Genomic DNA, 18,577 nt, shown 5'->3' with positions numbered 1-18,577 from the left:
GAGCGTGCAGTGGAGAATGATTGACCAGGAAATGGAAAAGTTTGTTTGGCCAGTGAACCTTGGGGTGTCAGGTTTATAGGGGCTTTCTGGACTGCAGGAAGTTCTCCACTGGGGAGGAAGGACTGTGGGATCAATTGAACAAAAGAAGCAAGGAAATAGCTGCTGTCCTATTTCCTGTGTAGCCTGACAGGACAATGGGAGATGGGGGAAAAACAGCTTGAAATCACAAGGCTTCCCTGCACAGGGATGGGGAATGGTATGACGAGAGGATGCATAGCTGTGGGGTACCCACTCGCTCACCAAATCTCTTAGCCTATGATGCTCCCATGGTGGCCAGAGGCTGTTTCAGGAGGCCTGTGGGACAGGGCTCAGCACTGCCATGATGTCCGCATGCAGCAGAAGGAGAGGCTGTTCCACCCCATGACAGAGTGCTAGTATTGCCTTAGGAGTAGAAAATCCCACAGGGTTACAGGCCAGAAGAAAACTATTTCCAACAGACATTGGGACAGCTAGTATCTGAGATCTTTCCAGCACAGACACCTCTCACTACAAGCACACAAGAACCATGCACTGAGCTGAAGGCAACAACCCAGCCAACATCAGCCCCAAAACAAATGCCATGGTCTGTCTGTGATCTGCTCTGCTGGTTTTGGATGGTGGGTCCTCCTACAGGTCCCACCTTGAAAAAGGTTTCTGGGCAGCTAGATTGTGCATTACAAAACTTTGCAAGGTTGCACTTGATGGCCAGAGGCCCAGAACCTGATCCTGCTCCAACAGTGTGGAACTGGATATGGAAAAGAAGAAGAGCCTTCTCCCATCAGGGCTAGGTAGTCCTCTAATGCTTGATTTTTCATCCATTGTCACGTCCATTCTTAGTGGTTATAAGAGTTCACCGGTGTTTTCTGTAACAGTTTGTGTCAGTAGGGAATGTTCTTCTCTTTGTTCTTAACGGGAAATTTATGAAGGACTCTGAACAAAATTGGCTTTGGCGTCCTCTAAGAAACAGTCTGGAGCTGACAGCAATTAGCTACTTGGTAACAAATTAAGCTGGCCTTTTCCTGTGTTCCTTTTCAGTGGCACCTTGCCCACAGGATGCCTCCTCAGCTAAGGCACTGCTGGTTTTATGAGAGCAGCAGCATGAGGCCATGCCTGCAGCCCATCCAGCGCCTGCTCCTGTCCCATGGTGCTGGCTGCAGCAGGTGCCTCCGGAAGATGCATGTGAACGGGGTTGGGCACAACCCTCTCCCAGCCTCCGGGAATTTGTGCAAGGGCTTCCCGAAGCAGAGGTGGGCTCTTTGCCTATGTGACAGCAACATAACCTCTATGACGGGCTGAGCAGATTGAGAGATTTTTTTCCCCATGCTGGGAAGTGTTGGGGCATTGGCTTCCCACATCTGCTTGTGCACTGGGACCTGTGCTCCGATCCTGCCCTTTAGGTGCTTGGCAAATGTTTGATAGAGGTGGAGCCAGCTGTGTCTGGACCAACTTGGCATTTCAAAGGGCAGATTTCTCAGCAGGCGCAGCTGTATTTCCAGGTGGCCGGATGCTGCTGACGAAGCCCCTTTCCTTATCAATGTGCGAGCATCTCGACCTCTTTCACGAACCGGAGGTATGGCCCTTCCTGCCACCGCAAGGCCTTGCACAGCATGGCCAAGGGCAGCCCCACGGCTCCTACCACAGCCTGCAGCAACAACACAGGCAGTGGGGACTGACTGGAGGGAGTAAAGGTCGAATCCACCCTCAGGACTGGGATGGTTTCAAAATCCAAGCCTGTTTTGCACCCTCCAAGTAGACCTGCTGAGGGACTCTAAGAGCCATATGAAATTAAAGAGTCCCTGCCATGGAGGGGAGCTGCTAAACAGAGGTGGATGGGCTGGGTCACAGTGGGTGGCTTTGTGTGGACCCACACCTAGGCAAAGAGGAGCAAGGGGTGCTTGGGAGAAACGTCTGCTGAGAAAGAGACCACTGCCCCCATGGGGAAACTGAGGCAGGGAAGCAAAGGGATGTCCCAAGTCAAATCTCAAGTCCATAGCAGAGGAGACAGACCTTCCTGGCTCATAGGTCAGTGTTCACTCCTCCACATTGCACTGGTGTGTACTAAACAACCAAGGCCAAGTGCAATGTTTTTGCAATGTTTTTCTTGTCTGAATTAATCCAGGCCCAAGGTCAAACTCACCAGTGGAGTTAAGATGAAAGCTAAGACCCTTTTCACAAGAAGAGTCGGCCTGTAGCAGCTGGTCTGGGATTTCATTGTGGCATCCATAACATCTCCTTCACTTTGGACCATCACAGAAAAAAGGCAGTTAGACCAACTCAGACAGTCTACTCTTGTCCCCAGCAAGAGCTGCACAGTCTTTGCTTGCAAAAGCAAAACTGCACTGACTTACTGTCATCACATTCCACCCAACACATTCAGCTCTCAAGCAGACTGGGTTTTGACAGAAATTTTCTATAACTAAACTGTCTTCCCTCTAAATTGGTAATAATTATTTTTAAGTCAGCTTTGAATCCATTTTGATTAAAATGACTAAGAATAAATCCTGACAGTTATATCTCATGTTCATGTTTTTGGAACCAAACACTCTGATGCGCTTTTTCAAAACAATTTACATAATGAGGTATGTTAACTACCCTGTTCTGAAATAATTTTAAAGACATTTCACAAAATGCTGAAATCACAGTGAAATGGGCTAGTCCGGTCTGGAGAAGTTGTTCCAGCTGGCTCAGAGGGCTGAGTAAATGTTTTCTGGGAACTCCTCACTTTCTGATTCATTTGAGCCTGGAATGTCTATTGGAAGCATGAGACTTTCCTCAATTCCAGTCCAACTCCACCAACATTCACAGAACATAACAGCTGGTAAGAAACTTGCCACTATTTAATCTGTACCTTTCCAACAACTAAGAACATTAGTTGAGAGGTAAGGGTCTGTTTCTATCAGCCCTTTTTCACATTACTCAGTCAGGACCCTGTTGGCTCTCCCTGCATAAACTGCAATAGGATTGGGAGAGAAACCTCCCATACCAACTCTCACACCTCTGACAGCAGGGGCTGCTTTCTCTCCTGACCATCCATACATCTTTCCCACTTTTGTGGGTATTGCACTATTTTCCTCGGGCCTTTCCATAGCCAGGTGGGTTGTATGGATCCTACTTAACAACTTCTCCAGCAAGGCAGAGACACCATCAGCAAAGATGCTGCAAAGAGCTGTTAGTTCTTGTTGTGGTTTAACCCCAGTCAGCAACTAAGCACCACACAGCTGCTCACTCACCCCACCCCCCACGGTGGGATGGGGGAGAGTATCGGGATAAAAAAGTAAAACCCATGGGTTGAGATAAAGGCAGTTTAATAGGACAGCAGAGGAAGAGAAAATAATAATAATAATAATGATAAAAGAATATACAACACAAGTGATGCACAATGCAATTTCTCACCACCCGGTAACCAATGCCCAGCCAGTTCCCAAGCAGCGATCACTGTCCCCCAGCCAACTCCCCCCAGTTATATACTGAGCATGACACCATATGGTATGGAATAGCCCTTTGGCCAGTTTGGGTCAGCTGTCCTGGCTGTGCCCCCTCCCAGCTTCTTGTGCACCTGGCAGAGCATGGGAAGCTGAAAAGTCCTTGACTAGTATAAGCAGTACTTAGCAACAACTAAAACATCCATGTGTTATCAACATTATTCTCATACTAAATCCAAAACACAGCACTATAGCAGCTACTAGGAAGAAAATTAACTCTATCCCAGCTGAAACCAGGACAGTTCTTCACCAGAAGTCCAGGAGCATTCCCACTCCTTCCTTCATGCCTGGTGTCTTGCACAGGTCTGCCCCACTGAGTAACAGCAGAGAGTTCAGTGCCCTGATGGTGAAGGACTGGGATGTTCCCAGCTTGCTCCATGGCTGGGCACAAAGCTTACAGCAGGAAGTTGGGCTTTACACTGGTGTCACCATGGGTGAGCAGGGCAGGGGGGAAGCCAGGTGATTTGAGTGCAAAATAGGAGAACAGTAACAGAAAAAAAAAAAAAAAAAAAGGAAAGAAAAAAGAAAAAAAAAAAAAAGAAAAGAACAGATTGAGACCGTGCTTGGAGAGATGAGGGTTTGTGCCACTGACAGCTGTTGCAGAGTAAAAGATGTATGTTATGATTTAGTCCCTGTCAGCAACCAAGCCCCACACAGCCGCTTGCTCACCCTCCCCCGTCCCAATGGGACAGGGAGAGAATCGGAAGAGCAAAAGTAAGAAAACTCGTGGGTTGAGATAAGAAGAGTTTAATAATTGAAATAAAATAATAATAATAATATATAGTAGTAGTAGTAATAAAAATTGTAATGAAAAGGAGAACAATGAGAGAGAGAAACAAAACCCAGGACAAAAAAAACAAGTGATGCAACCACTCACCACCCACCGACTGATGCCCAGTGAGTCCCCTAGCAGTGATTGCTGCCCCCCGGCCACCTCCCCCCAGTTTATATACTGAGCATGACATCATATAGTATGGAACAGCCCTTTGGCCAGTTTGGGTCAACTGCCTTGGCTGTGCCCCCTCCCAGTTTCCTGTGCACCTGGCAGAGCACAGGAAGCTGAAAAGTCCTTGACTAGTGCCAGTACTACTTAGCAACAACTGAAACATCAGTGTGTTATCAACATTCTTCTCACACTAAAGCCAAAACACAGCACTACAGCAGCTACTAGGAAGAAAATTAACTCTGTCCCAACCAAAACCAGGACAATGTACCAACCCTAATTCTTGCATTTTTGTGTTTCAAGGGTGAGCCTTGCTATGTAAAGGTGTTTCATTTCACCTATTTTTTAAACATTTGCTTTTAGCTACTTCAACTACCTCCTCCCTTGAAACTTGTTTGAAGTTAATGTCTGGGATCCTGGGGAAGTTGGTGTCTCTAAAGCCCTCTGCCACATTCTGTTATACCAGGGAGCTCTGTTTGCTTTGGACACTGTAAGAGGCCAACTGACCTGTCCTAACAACTCATGTTCTGCTAATATCAGTTCTTCTAGAGAGTTTTGTTTGCTCCTGATGTTGTGACTATAGAAAGTCTAACCTGCAAACTAAAGAAAAAAACCTGCAAAATAAAGTAAAACCAAATAAAAAAGCTGGATTGTCTGATGACTCAGTGTCTCAACCTTGCTCAGTTACTTATCTGGCCGCAGAATGAAATGTGGGTTGAGGAGAGCACATTTAAATTCTTATTCAAATCAAGAGGAAAGAGGAAAAATGATCTAAGCAAAGACTGCAGCCAGGATATTGTGCTGGAGATGAGAGAAACTAGTAGAAACAAAGCCCTTTTGGCCCAAGCAGCATGTCTACCTAATTCTCCGAGACAGACCAAAGCCTGGACTTTGGTCAGTGCCAGGTAGCTGGACAAGCACTGTGCAAACACACTGTGCAGGTCTGGAAGGGCTGCACAGCCTGAGCCAACAGCTTATGGTGAAGGAGCCACGGAAGGGTTTGAAACACAGCAGCACTGTGCTGGTGGGTGTGGGAAGGAGCTGACATCCTCTCTCCAGCCCGGAGCAGGTCTGGAGGATGAACTCTCCTGCAAACCTAAAGTTATGCCCTACTAAAGGCCTTTCCCTCCTTGAGTTTCAGTGCTTGAGCTCACCAGACTGTTCTGAGCATCACCGCCTCCACTCTCCCCCCACATTTATGCAGCAATGCCAACTGACATCATGGATAACCTGTCTTGAGAAGGACACTGAGTTTTGCTCAAGAAGGTGCTTTACTCTCTGCCAAGCTGAGGCACTTACCTGCTCTTTAAATTCCTGAACAGACCCCTACATCTGGTTCACACTTGTATCTTTTAACTGTATCTGCACAACTAAGCTGCAGAGTCCACTGCCACCAGATGGTGTGGACATCAAGAGAGTAAATGAGTTCAGGAAGGAGCCCAACAAGTTCATGAAGGAAAGCTTTCTTGGCAGCTATTAAAAATGATGGGCTGACTGCAAGTTATTGCCAAAAAGTCTCTTAGCCAACCTACGGCACAGCCAGAGAGGGAATACTGCATTTACCAGGTTATACTCTCCCACAAACATCTGCTCCTGCTCACTGTTGGAAGTAAAATATTGGAGTAAACAGCTCTTTGATCTCATATCTTGCAACAGATATAGTTACACTACTGTTATTGGACTCCTTTGGTCCAGCATTAACTCTCATTCCTTTCTCTTGGTTTTTTTTTTTTTTTTTTGACTCAGTTTAACTCTAACAAAGAGAGGTGAGATTTTTGCTGACTATTTTTAAACAGCATTTATTGCCAGTTTATTGAAACAGTGATTCAGAGTCTGCAGGTTGCTATCATCTACTTTGCTTTGTGCGTCAGGTAGAAGGTGGTTGGAGTGAAGGGCAGGGGATGAAGAGTCATCATAGTGAAGGCAGGTTCCCAGAAATCACACATTTCTCTTTGTGCCGTGGGCAAGTGTCTCCACCTCCTTCATGAAGCGAAGGCACAACTCCTCTTGCCACGGCAGAGCCACGCATTGGACAGCCACCGGCAGCCCCACGGCCCCTTCTGCAGCCTGCAAAAATTAAGCATGGTGCTGAGTTGGAGCACCAGAGCACCTGGGGAGGCACAAGAGAGAATGCTGTCTTTTGACATTATAGGAAGAGAAGACAAAGGAAGACATGCAAGGGGCCGGTTGTCAGGCCAGCCTAGCTGCACCACGTGCAGGGTAGTAACATGGTGTATGCAAACTGCATTACTAAACAAGCTCCCAGTCTCATCAGGAGGTATAGACAAGCCTTGGGACGATGCGCAAGAGGTGTCATTGTGCCAGTCATAACCTTCTGCTAAGAGTTAAGCTCTTTCCTTGCTGACCTCTTTCAGCCTCTTATCCCAAGGGTCTCCGTAGTGCCCTCGGTAATGCTTCAGTTCTTCTTCATCGGCTCTTGTGACCATGGTGACCGGCACCACCCCAGCAGGGAAGTTTAAGACATTGTATAAATTGGTATAGGAGGTCGCAGCTGGAAAAAATCACACAGAGCATGCAAAATGGCAAAATTTAGTGTGCTGGGCCAGCAATGACTTTCAGATGATAATTTGGGTTGCAGGAATTGTAGACTGGAGTTGCTGGACCTGAAGAGACCATGAAAACATGCTGCTTTCAAAGGGACTTTTGGTGGAGAGGTTTGAGGGCCACATGGCTGCTGAGACCAGAGAGAGACCCATACCTTCACCTGTCAGCTGGGTGGAGGTTAGATCTGCTCTGGGAGAGACATATACGAGTATTTGATCTGAATCAGAGACTGCATCTATGTCTCCCATACCCCAGGGAAAAATCCCAGCTATCTTTTCAAGATAATCCAGAAGTCCACTTGTATAACACCACCTTGGGGATTTTGGATTCCAAAGGGACATTGCTAGAGAGATAGAGGACCCTGACTGTTTGCTGGAAGCTATAAAAATTTGCCTTTTTCTGCAAGTCACAGGCAACGAGCCTTTCTGCTATTTGCAAAGTCTTGGGAAATATAAGATGGCCACATTCAGAAGAGCCTGGACTTGTACTAAGGTCTACCACCCCTCTGACAACTATCCTCACAGCCACTCTCTGCTGCAAGAGTAGCTCTTGGGCTTTCTACAGGACAGACGATGCCAGGGAAACTCACCCATGAATGACTGGGACAGCTGTGCCACTAATGGCTGTCCCATAATAGTCCAAACACCTGCAGCTCAGATGAGGTGGGGGCATGAGAAGACCCACCCAGAGGAGACCTCTCCTTTGCTTTCTTCCCCAAAGGGAAGCCCAAGCACTGCACATGGTTTGGGGAATGTCCAAGAGACCAAAATATCTTGCTCCAGCTCTGCCCACAAGAACTACCATGGATGCATCCAGAGACACCTCAATGGAGATTACCAAACAGCTTCCCAGCATAGCCATGGTTAAAGGCTGGCCCCAGCGCAGGACAAAGAATCACATCCAGCCTTAGATTCCTCCATTTAGCAATGAATTCAGTGCGGTAATCCTAGAAGGAAAGACAAAGGAGATGACACACGATGTCTGTTGGACAGCAGTGGCAGATCAATGCCTACAGCATGGGAAAAGGAGGAAGAAAACCTTCCTGGATACAACTGAAAAATCAAATAAAATCTGAGCTGTGCTTTGAAAGAGCCAATGGATTTTGTTCTTCCACCCTTAGGTTTTCTGTCAGAATACCATGTGCTGCCCAGACCTAGGCATTAATGCTAGGTGGTCATTTCAGAGTTGATTTCTTTGAATATTAATCAAATCCTTCCTATGAACAGTTTTGTCTTTGAATTTTACTGAATAGAGATCAACAATAGTTTGAAGAATGACGTCTAGCTGACTAAAAAGTCAAACTTCCTAAAAGCTTTGGTTATTTTGGTAGAAGAATCTAGAAGACATGAATTCAAAATATATTTACAAAACCTTCTTTCATTCTACATCAGGATACAGGTAAGAAAAGGAAGTAGCAAGAGACAGCTAGGCAAGCCCGAGGTCTCACCCCCACAATGCAGGAGGCACAGGTTCAGGCTTGTACTGTAGATGCAACAGAGATCTAGATTTGTAGTCTGGTTTACCACAGCTTTGCTGAACATCAGACAATGAATTAATCCATCCTCAAAGGGCTGTTCCACTTTGTCTTAGTAGATAGACATGGATGGATCACAGTATGGCTGCTTCTGCAGCCATATTCTGGTTACAGGGACACATTTCTCCCATGGTCCAGCCCCTGTTATGCACGACTCTCTCACTCCAAGTTCTCTGTACAAGGGCCTTCCACATCTCTTATGAAAGCCCCACCCATGAGGCTATTTTTCAGTCTGACCTCAATTTCCATCTGCAGTCTGAGATCCTTCCTGCTGAAAGTTCAACAATTGAGATGGGCTTTTCAAGAAATACAGTCAGTGTGGCGAACCTGATTTTTTTTTCTTTTTCTGAAAGAAAAGCTGGTTGCTAGCCAAAAGTTTTGAATCAGCTCTTGTTTGCAGTAGATGAAAAAATGTGAATATGGTTTCACTGAAGAAAAACAATTCAAAATATTTCTGAGGTCAACAAACATTTTTAAGAGTTTTCTTTTTGGTTTTTTGGGGTTGGGTTTTTTTTTTTTTTTTCAGGGGGAGAGGAATCTCTTTTCACCTAAAAAAACCCCCAAACCCAATTCCTTCCAAACACATTCCCATCAGCCCTGTGACCAGGCTGGTTTGTAGTTTTCCCTCTGCCCTATAATCTGTCAGCGCTGCTGCAAGTGAGTGTGCACATCTATCAAGTGACTGGCACTGATGAAGGCTGCGTGGTGCAGGCTGGGGGCATGTTTCTTCTCGGGGAGGGTTGCAAGGGTGTCCCTGGGAACACAGATCCTGCCTTGTATGAGGACACTGAAACAGCTCAGGTTCTTCAGCCCTGCAAAACACCAGCTGAAAGGGGATACAACTGCTCTCTATAAATAGATCAAGGACAAGGGAGGCAGTGGAAAATACCAGAGAGAAGAGGTGCTATTTTAGCTCAAGGACCGGAATAAAGTGAGGATAAACTGGAAGTCAGTAAATAGCAAGGGAAATATGAAGGTTTCCAACCACCAGAGCAGGCAGGAGAGGAGCCGGCCAATAAAAACAAATGCAAGCATAAATCTCAACTGATTTAAAAAGGAACCTGATCAGTTTGTGGGCAGCACTGGACTCAGTTGTTTAGGAGAATGCTTCCTGTCCAATGTTGCTGATCCCAAATGAGTTCATAATGAAATCCACCTAAGCCAAAGAGTTCACAACCACGATTTTTGAATCCTAAGGTCTCTGCTTGATAGTTCAAGCATGGTCTTAGCTCATGACAATAGCACCTAATGTCTGAAATGAAGGATTTGCACCAAAAGACAGAAAGAAGAAAAAATGAAGCCTCATCTTTAGTGGCTGTTCTTATGCTATTTCTGCTTAGAAAATGCAGGGCAAAGGATAATCTTTCTTCCCCATCCTCCAGTAAGTAGAGACCTCCACATGATCATCTATTGCCTTGAGCTCTTATCAATTCTTATAAAGCTTGACTTTCAAAGAAAAGCCTAGCTGCTTTATTTCCACATGATCCATTTCCAACCCCAAATCCATCACAGAGTTCAAAGCAATTGCTTAGAAACTTTAGGGATCTCTCACTATATTTAGTAAGGAAAAAGAAAAAAAGAAAACAACAAAAAAAAATCACATTACCGCCACTGCTCCATGCTGATCCCAGAGGTTTTTGGCAGACCTGGAAAGGTGGCAGGATTAATCAGCTTTGGGACTGTGACAACAGAAAACAATTAACAAAATGCACAGAGTGCCCATTGTTATGGAAACTGCATGACCATTCTGGGAACAAGCTATAGTATAGAAGCTATAGAATCATCCACCTGATTTCACTGTGTCCACATGTGCTTACAGGTACATCAAAAGAGCTTACGTTAAAAGCACGCCACTATGTCTAGGTACTCTGGCACCTAGACAAAGGTCATGGCAATCTTAAATATTCACTTGCTCCCAGTTTGGTGTGTCTCTCTCTCCCTTGGAGGGGTCAGTACTTCACACCACACTGCACCCACATGCAGAGACCTCTGCATTAACTTGGCACATGATGCTCTGGGTACCAGAATCCACCTGATGGGGAAAGTAGCCCATATCTCTCTGTGCTGATCTCCATGGAGACATCCTAGCCCTGCCATGATGAGGATCCTTGAGGTCTTAAAATAATATCTGGCTGCGTAGCCCTGGATAACACTGTGCTAAACCCAGGTGGTGCTGAGGCAGCACGTATTCATCTGGCTCAGCCTGTGCTGCACAGCCCTGTGACAGGGCTTTGCACAGCAGGCTGGTGTCTACCTGCATGAACCAGTGGACACATCCATGTGCATCCCCTTCCTCTAGAGCTACTTCAGTGCATCTTACCCCACTCCACAAAGCGCGCTGAGATCCCGAGCGATTCGTGGGTACTTTTGGAGGGAAGAGAAAAATTTGGGATTAGTCAACAACAATGCAGCTGAAATAGCTGGTTACCATGCGACTGCATTTTGGGCACACTTCTTGTCCTAGCAGAAGTGGCTCTGAAGAACAAGTATGGTTTCCAGTGAAGTGGTGTTACCCCCACATTAATTTATACATTTAATCACAACAACCCATGCCAATAAGGCTCTAGACCACACTGCTAGCCCTGACAAGCATCTTCTGGATGCGGGGATGCTGTTTAGATCCTTGCTAATGATGCCCATTCTCTCAGAGCCCATTGCTAGATGAACTGTATGGCTCATGTGTTCCTGAGAACAGATCCTATTTCGACCTCCTCGTACAAAACTCACACAAAAGGCTGTCAGACCCACTTGATAAGTTCAGCCTGGGTTTAGGGACTAAGTGTATTTAAGTGTATTTCACTATGAAGCCCGTCAGGCACTTAACATGAACCAGCAAAGCACTCCCAGAGGGGCGCAGCCTACTTCCCTGCATGCAGAAACTTTCCCAGATTGCAGATTTCCTATAACACAGAAGAGACGTCCACACACTTACTATGGGTTTCAAAATTATAGCCAAGATCCTTTTCACCAGAGCAGGAAGCCTGTAAGTATTGAACTGGGATTTCAGGTTGGGATCCACAATATCTCCTTTGCTGGAAGAGAGTGAAGGAGAAATCAGGACAAGCCATCTGTGCCAGAGCTACAGCAACAGCAGTGCTGTTCCCAAAGCAGGGTTTGTCTTAGAGGGCAGCTGCTAGAAGACAAAATCTGCCTGTTTCAATCTGAAACACTTGAACAAGAGATGCTCATGTGGGGTTTAGATGCTCAGGTGTAAATGCTCACTGCAAAAATTATAGAGAAATAAGTACTTTACTGCCTACGTTGTCAGTGCCATAAAGGCTGTGGAGTGCTTTGCAGAGGTGGGGCCACATACAACCCTGAACGTGTTTCGCCTTGAAGTGAGCGAGCAGCTGGGTGGGTGTTTGGCTGCTAGCTGGAGCTAACCCACCACACCTCCATAGGAAATTCTATAGTGTGTGATGTTTCCCATGTGCCATGGACTAATCACACACAGTTGCCAGTGCAGACTAATCACAAACCAGTTGCCACAGCACAGCTGACACATGGTATCCTGTTGCCTTACCGCATTATCCATGCGTGTGCACTGCTCTTGTAAACTTGCTGCTGCTCATGCTAAATTCATCCTTCCAGAAATTGCTCCACTGCTGCTTATTATTCTATTTGCACCCACTATAAACAGTCTGGATGCAGCCACTGGCTATACAGTGCCAAGTCTCGTGGCCCACACTGAAATGGGGGTTTTACTCACAAGCAGTCCACCAGGTGAGCAGCACCATCCGAGAAAATCCCTCTGGTGAACAGCTCGTCTACCATGTAGTCAATCTTGGGTGGTGCAAAGGGAACAAGCTGCAAGAAAACCATCCCCATTCAAGAGGCAACAAAGACGAATGATTCATAGAGCCCTCTGTGAACCTCCTTGCTTCGCTAGTGAGGTGAGTGGGAAGTGGTGGGCAGCTTAGGCCCTCCTTGCTGCTGTAGGAAAGCAAGACCCTGTTTTCAAAGGGACCTGGGTTAGCAGCATCTGCCCACTGTCCTTTCCCATCTCCAAGGCATTAACATGTATTGTGACCTGGCACAGGCTCCACTCCTCTACATGTTAGAAAAGAATTTTTAGAGGCTTCAAAACACCAAGTATTTTTAATTAATTTGCATCATTGGAACAGCTCCCATATGGAAATCCCTATTGGTGGAACCACAGAATAATTTAAGCTAGAAGAGGTCCCTGGGGGGTGAACTGCTCCAACCTCCTTCCCACTTACCCACCAAGAAATCTGTAAATTGCATTTAACAGCTGAGGGATTGTGGAAACTGTTGGGAGTTTGGTATTTAGGGGAATGCCAAATATGATGGAAAAACCAGTGCTTTAGAAAAGCGTGACTTGGAGATATCGGAAGGTGATTCTCCTGTCTGCTAGGCCAGGAATATAAGCAAGGTCACTTTGATTTGGGAAACAAACTGTTGCGTTTGCCTGCCTTCCTCTTTGTGACCCTTGCAGCAGGGAGGGATGGTCCCTGTTTTACAGGCAGCAAAAGTGGAGATGGGAAGTGACTTGTCCAAACTCTGTAAGGAGCAGGGTAACAGCTCCAGGCAACCACAGGCATGAAAACCCACTGTATGCCCTGCATCCTGGAGGAGCTTTCTTGTCTGCTGGATGGCCCGTTTCATGCTGGGCAAGGGCTGAAAGTAGCCATCTCCTTCATAATACCCAATCCGAAGCGGCTTTGAACTGGTGTAAACCTGTGAGAAGAGAGGCCATCACTTGCATACATGAGACATACAAGATTGGACCATTCCCAGGGCTCAGGGAGGCAGCAGCTGAGGCATCCTGGGTTGGAGGAATGATGGGAGCAATAGGGCTGGTGGAAAGCAGTGTTGTCCAGAACATAGGTCTGCAGCAGTGGTCCTTGGTATGGTCTTTCTGTCACCACCTCCTGCCACATGACCATGTCCCAACTTTGAGACAGCAGGTGTGATAGCACCTGTACAGACCACATGCCTGGGATGCTTGCCTACGGACATAGTTCAGGGGCCTGTTCCTCTAGGGTAAGCAACTGGTCTGTATTGTCTGGGTGTCAGGGACAACTGAAAGATCCTAGGACCTGAGCCAGAAAGACATGATCAGACAGTAGAAGCAGAGAGCTAATGACAAAGGGCAATGATTTCTTAGGTCAGTGACTGTTAAATCAGGAAGGTGTGAGGGGTCAGTTTCTCTGATCAGTAGAAATCAGCTTTGTTAGGGATTGGGCCAGGATGGAGCCAACAAGCTTGTTTTGGACATTGCCAGGAAGGGAAGGGGTCAGTATCTGGCAGGTCTCATCAGGGCAAGCCAACTGTGTGGCTCCTTCTTGTGGTTGCTCATTCTGCGTGTCATCTGTTCAGAAGGACACTTGCTTCCCTGGGTCCTTCACTATCATGAGACACAAAACCAGATAGGAATCTCCCAAGAACTCACTTTGTTGCTGGGCAAATGGAGACATGGGATTGCTTCTGAACCTTACCTCCTCATCAAAGGGAATGGGGGGCACTGTGGGGTCCAGCCGGAACATCTCCTCACAGAGCAGCGCCTTCATGCACAGGGCCAGGCTGTCCACATCTCTCGCCATCGGCCCCAGCATCCCCGTCACTGCAAGCACAAAGGTCCTGTCACTGCAGGCAGATGGGCTGCTGCTGTCTCATAGTTACTTGTAGGGGCCCAGCATGGAAGAGTTTCAGTCATGCCAGGGAAGAGGAATGAGGAACGAGTGTAATGCACAAGAAGTAAGCAAGGAGGTCCAGCAGGGACAATCTGTAAGTCTCAGAGCAGAGGCAACCTACTGAGGCCAGGCTGCTGCAGGCACAAGGCCAGCTCAAGAGGAGTGAGGACTGCAGCCTTCCTGCCAACAGCAATACTGCCTGGCAGCAGCTGAAGCCAACATAGTCTTCTGGAAGCATCTCCAGTGAAATATCCCAGGCCTTTGGGATGCACATCTCGTATTTCTCATTGCTATGCATTGCATTGCCTGAATGGATATTGCTTCAATTCTGCTCAGATTCAGCTAACACCTACCACCATCCAGAACAGAATACATGGTGCAAAAAGGTAATAGCACAAGGCAGACCCTAGTCTAATAGATCACTGTTTTTGAGTGGCCATGAGACAACATAATTCAGCAAGCACATTTACTGGCTTTTCAGCACTAGGAGGAGATGTAAGAAGCAAAGGTTCGACACCAGTAACATGTCATCTGGATGGACTTACCTGATTTCATTCCTATGATAGGAGAAACCACACCCAGTTTGCTAGGAACATAATGGGAGAAGCAGATTAGCAGCAGCTCTCGCTGTAAGGCAGGTCACCATGCTGAGTTGCAGACTTCCCATTTTCCCCCAGTCAACATCTAGGAGGGCAAAAGGTCCTGCAAAGACTTGACACTTTCTAGGCTAGAAAGACTTCCATGGTCTGCAAGCTGCTAGGGGCTAGAGACAGTTTTTATCATTTCCTTTCCCTGGTGCATCTAATTCCTCATCTGTGAACAAACCACCTCTGATAAACAGGAAACTCTAACAAGCAAAGCAAAGGCTGGAAAACATCTGAAAAGGAGACGACCCTGTAGTATTTGCTTTCAGCTTCCTGGACAGGTCTATTAAAAATTGAGTGAGTCATTGTTGTGTTAACAGATGGAGGTCATCACGTGTTGTTAATAGAGCCCTTGGCCCTAGCTGACACAAGGAAACAGGCAGGTTAGGGTGCTAACTTAAACCTCGAGGAAACCACGGACACTATTGCAAGGTTTGATGCATTGCGGGGAACACTTTGCAGTCTCCATCCATGGTGGGTGGAAGAAGAGGACAGATGTTGGGATGTACCTGATCCTGTCGCCTGTGGGTTTGAGCCCACACAACCCGCAGAAGCTGGATGGCAGGCGGATGCTGCCAGCTACATCTGACCCGATACCCAGGATGGAGCCTCCCCCTGCGATCAGAGCTCCCTCCCCTCCTGAGGAGCCCCCAGGGCTCTTCTGGTGGTTAAGAGGGTTCAGCGTCTGGCCAAAGATGAGGTTGCTGCAGTCATAGCTGGGGAGAAGAAGATCAGCAGGTGAGTGAGGTACTTCTCTCTGCAAACCATAAATACAGGGCACAGAGCATCTCTGCAGGGATGAGTGTGGAATTAATCCCAGCAGGTAGAATCAGCACAAAGTAGATTTGTTTGGACAGATGAATTTAAGAAGAAAGAGGCATCAGATATAAAAGAAATAATTTCAGATTGAATTGAGGAGGCAATTAACTCAACGTGCATGATTAGCTTGGACAAGGGTGGGAGCTTGTGCATGTGGGCCCACCCTCTCTCAGATAGCAAGAGTCACATGTCGTAGTGTTTTCATGAAGGTGAACACGCAATTACTTTATCATTGTCTGTGGGATGTTGGTTTTCACGAAGGGGATTGCTCCCTGGCTCTTTAGAACCTGGACAATGACACTGTCTTCTTCCTTCACTTGGCCCAGAAACTTCACCATCCCTCCAGAGGAGACGTGGCCCTTGGGGATGGGAAGCAAAGCTCTTTAGGTACCAGGAAAGATGCTGTTTGGAACTGTGACAATAACAGACATAAGTCCTGATGCCTCCTGTGACGAAGTTCCCACGTAACTTTTCTCATGGGCAGAACAGGACCTGACTACCCCAGGGAAAACCGGATCAGAGCAGGTTATAAATTTCTGCAGAAAACAAAATTTTCATCAGAAGAAAGGCAGGTTTGCTGGTCCCACAACATTTGGTCCAGAACATCCTTCTCTGAGGGAACTCTTAGCCAGTCCTGATGAGGATGGGACATCCTGGCCTGTTCCCAGGCCAAGAGGCAGGAGAATTAGGGATGTACCTTGCAGTTAATGTGGTCCTTGATGCTGATGGGAATGCCATAGAGCAGACCCTTCTCCTTCTGCTTCTTCAGTTTCTGGAGCTGATCCTCACAGCCATGAATGAAGTCTATCACACAGTTCACCTCCCGAGTCACCTCCAAAGCCTCTCCAGAACAGAGAAGAGCAGGAAGACAGATGAATGGATGGAAGGAATGAAATAGTATTTAAACTGAGTTTTCAAGCTGAAAATTCAATCTCTTCAAACCTCCAGCATTCATTATTCAGACCTTACCTATAAACTTTAGATGTCTCTTGCTGCGATAATTTTCTGCCCTGGATTTCTGTCCTACTTATTTGCCCATAAGCCACCCTTCAGACATCTCAGTATTGACAAACTGTAATCCTCAGCATTGCTAGTTCTCTCAGCTAATGAGCCGGTTTTTAATTTGAAAGCCCTCACTGTAGAAGAGCCCCATAGCATCTCTCCCATGCTGGAGGTATCACTCACTTTGCCCATATAGGAGTAGAGGACACTTTCTGGGGTCAGGGACCCCTCCTTCAGCTTCTCCACCAGCTCCACCATTGTCAGCGAGAGGACATGTGCAGTCTGGGTGCCTGGGTTCTGCAAAGGGTAGGAAATGGGGTGCAGAGGGAAGAAAATGACAGAAAAGACTGGTGTTGAGGCTGCAAATACCCAATTATAACATTTGCCCAGCAATGACCTTGAATGGAGAATTTTAGGAGACACTCCATGTAGAAACGCAGACCTCCCACACAGCACTGCATGTGCTAGAGTGGGGAATTTGCTGACGGGGAATTTGCTGAGTCTTAGTTCATAAAACCAGAACCAAAACAGGCAGAAAACTGCTTCTCGACTGGAGAGTTGCATGAACCTGTAAGAGAGGTTTGACCTATCTCTGTTTACTCTCCTGCAGTCTTCACCCCCTTCTAACTCATAGACAATGTGTTGAATAGCAGTTCAATGAGCTAAAGTTTTACAAAATTTATCATTAACATGGGGAAAAAAAGTGTGTCGGCTGTTTGCAACCTCCCCCCGCCAAGTAGGTATTTATTATGGGTTTAAGACAAATGCCAAATCCAAGGACCTGACCTCCTAAAATCCAGGTGCTTCTTTAATGGGGCTTGGGCAGGAGGAAATGGCTTTCAGTTGCAGATGTTGGAGGGATGTGAAGACCCCCCCATACTTTGAGGATGATGGGGCAGACAGGTCCCTATGGAGGGACAGAGGTAAGGAGGATGGGAGAGGAAAGGCTTGGCAATAAGGACAGATGAAGAGAAAAGGGCATAGGGAGGTCTGGGGTGGTTTGCAGCCCAGAAAGCCAACTGTATCCTGGGCTGCATCAAAAGAAGTGTGGCCAGCAGGTCGAGGGAGGTGATTCTGCCCCTCTACTCTGCTCTGGTGAGACCTCACCTGGAGTTCTGTGTCAGAACATCCCAAACTCCGATCTATCTTTCATCCCCAGGATTCCCTCAACAGGTCTGTATTAAGAAATACTTCCTTTATGCTATCTTTTCAGGAAGTTTTTTTTGTGACATTGGAGGGTGGTGACCCTCGAAAAAATTGGTGATGATCCAAAATGTGCACATGCCCTAACCACCATTCAAAGAGGGATTGATCACCACTCCCCCATTTCTTAGGTTACCCAAAATACAATCCCTTCTTCCCACCCACACAGTCCCCAAAATTACCTCTTGCCTAAACCTGTGAGCTGCCTTCTCCATTCGCTCCAGGGCCAGATCCCGTGTCCTCCTGGCCTCCTCCATCTTCTGCTGGATCTGCCTACGTCCCAGCCATTTCAGTAGCACAACAGCTGCAGCTGAACTGCAGAGCAGAGCTGAGAGGGTGCGAGGGTCTCCCCATGATGGGTCTAGGACCTGCCACAGTCGTTCTTGGATCATGATTTCTCTCCCAGTCCTTTCTGTTCTGGGCCAGCTACGGACACCTGGGTCTCCCACCTTCTTCTAAGGAGGGCTGATGAATGCAGACTATGCGATTGTGTGCTGTGCAGGATCAGCTCTGAAGCAGAGTTACATTAACAAAGTCCAGGAATGGATTCTTTAGACCATGGACTTTGAAAGGGTCTGCCTGCTGGACAAGGATTGTGGGTTGGGCTGCAAAGCAGTGTGCTCAGCTCACACTGGGTTTGGGGGGGTGTCCCCCAAGGCTGTGTCTCCCCAAGCCACTGGCTGCTGCTGTAC

The 18,577-nt window shown here is 47.0% G+C and overlaps 1 protein-coding gene across 1 annotated transcript; it reads right to left on the bottom strand.

Moving 5' to 3' along the window:
• Positions 1-6,402: 6,402 nt before the first annotated feature.
• LOC104035721 (vitamin D3 hydroxylase-associated protein) lies at positions 6,403-18,277 on the bottom strand. Its single transcript, XM_009489103.1, has 15 exons — positions 18,068-18,277; positions 16,866-16,979; positions 16,378-16,521; positions 15,906-16,039; positions 15,371-15,577; positions 14,763-14,803; positions 14,023-14,147; positions 13,136-13,261; positions 12,273-12,370; positions 11,496-11,595; positions 10,884-10,927; positions 10,170-10,209; positions 7,867-7,975; positions 6,831-6,976; positions 6,403-6,531 (listed from the first exon to the last, which is right to left on the bottom strand). Exons 1-15 carry the CDS (start codon positions 18,275-18,277, stop codon positions 6,403-6,405), a joined length of 1,767 nt encoding a protein of 588 aa, XP_009487378.1.
• Positions 18,278-18,577: the final 300 nt, after the last annotated feature.

This window comes from Pelecanus crispus, chromosome 5 (assembly GCF_030463565.1).
Source record: "Pelecanus crispus isolate bPelCri1 chromosome 5, bPelCri1.pri, whole genome shotgun sequence".
In the NCBI taxonomy this organism is placed as follows: Eukaryota; Metazoa; Chordata; class Aves; order Pelecaniformes; family Pelecanidae; genus Pelecanus; species Pelecanus crispus.
The sequence above is the reverse complement of the archived record's forward strand: the minus strand, read 5'-3'. Positions and strand labels throughout refer to the sequence as shown.

Coding starts and splice junctions, on each gene's coding strand:
- LOC104035721 (XM_009489103.1), bottom strand. CDS start 18,277: ATGATCCAAGAACGACTGTGGCAGGTCCTAGACCCATCATGGGGAGAC. Junction 15,578..15,905: donor ATCCCACAGACAATGATAAA/GTAATTGCGTGT, acceptor TCTTCTCCCCAG/CTATGACTGCAGCAACCTCA. Junction 14,804..15,370: donor CCCACAGGCGACAGGATCAG/GTACATCCCAAC, acceptor TTATGTTCCTAG/CAAACTGGGTGTGGTTTCTC.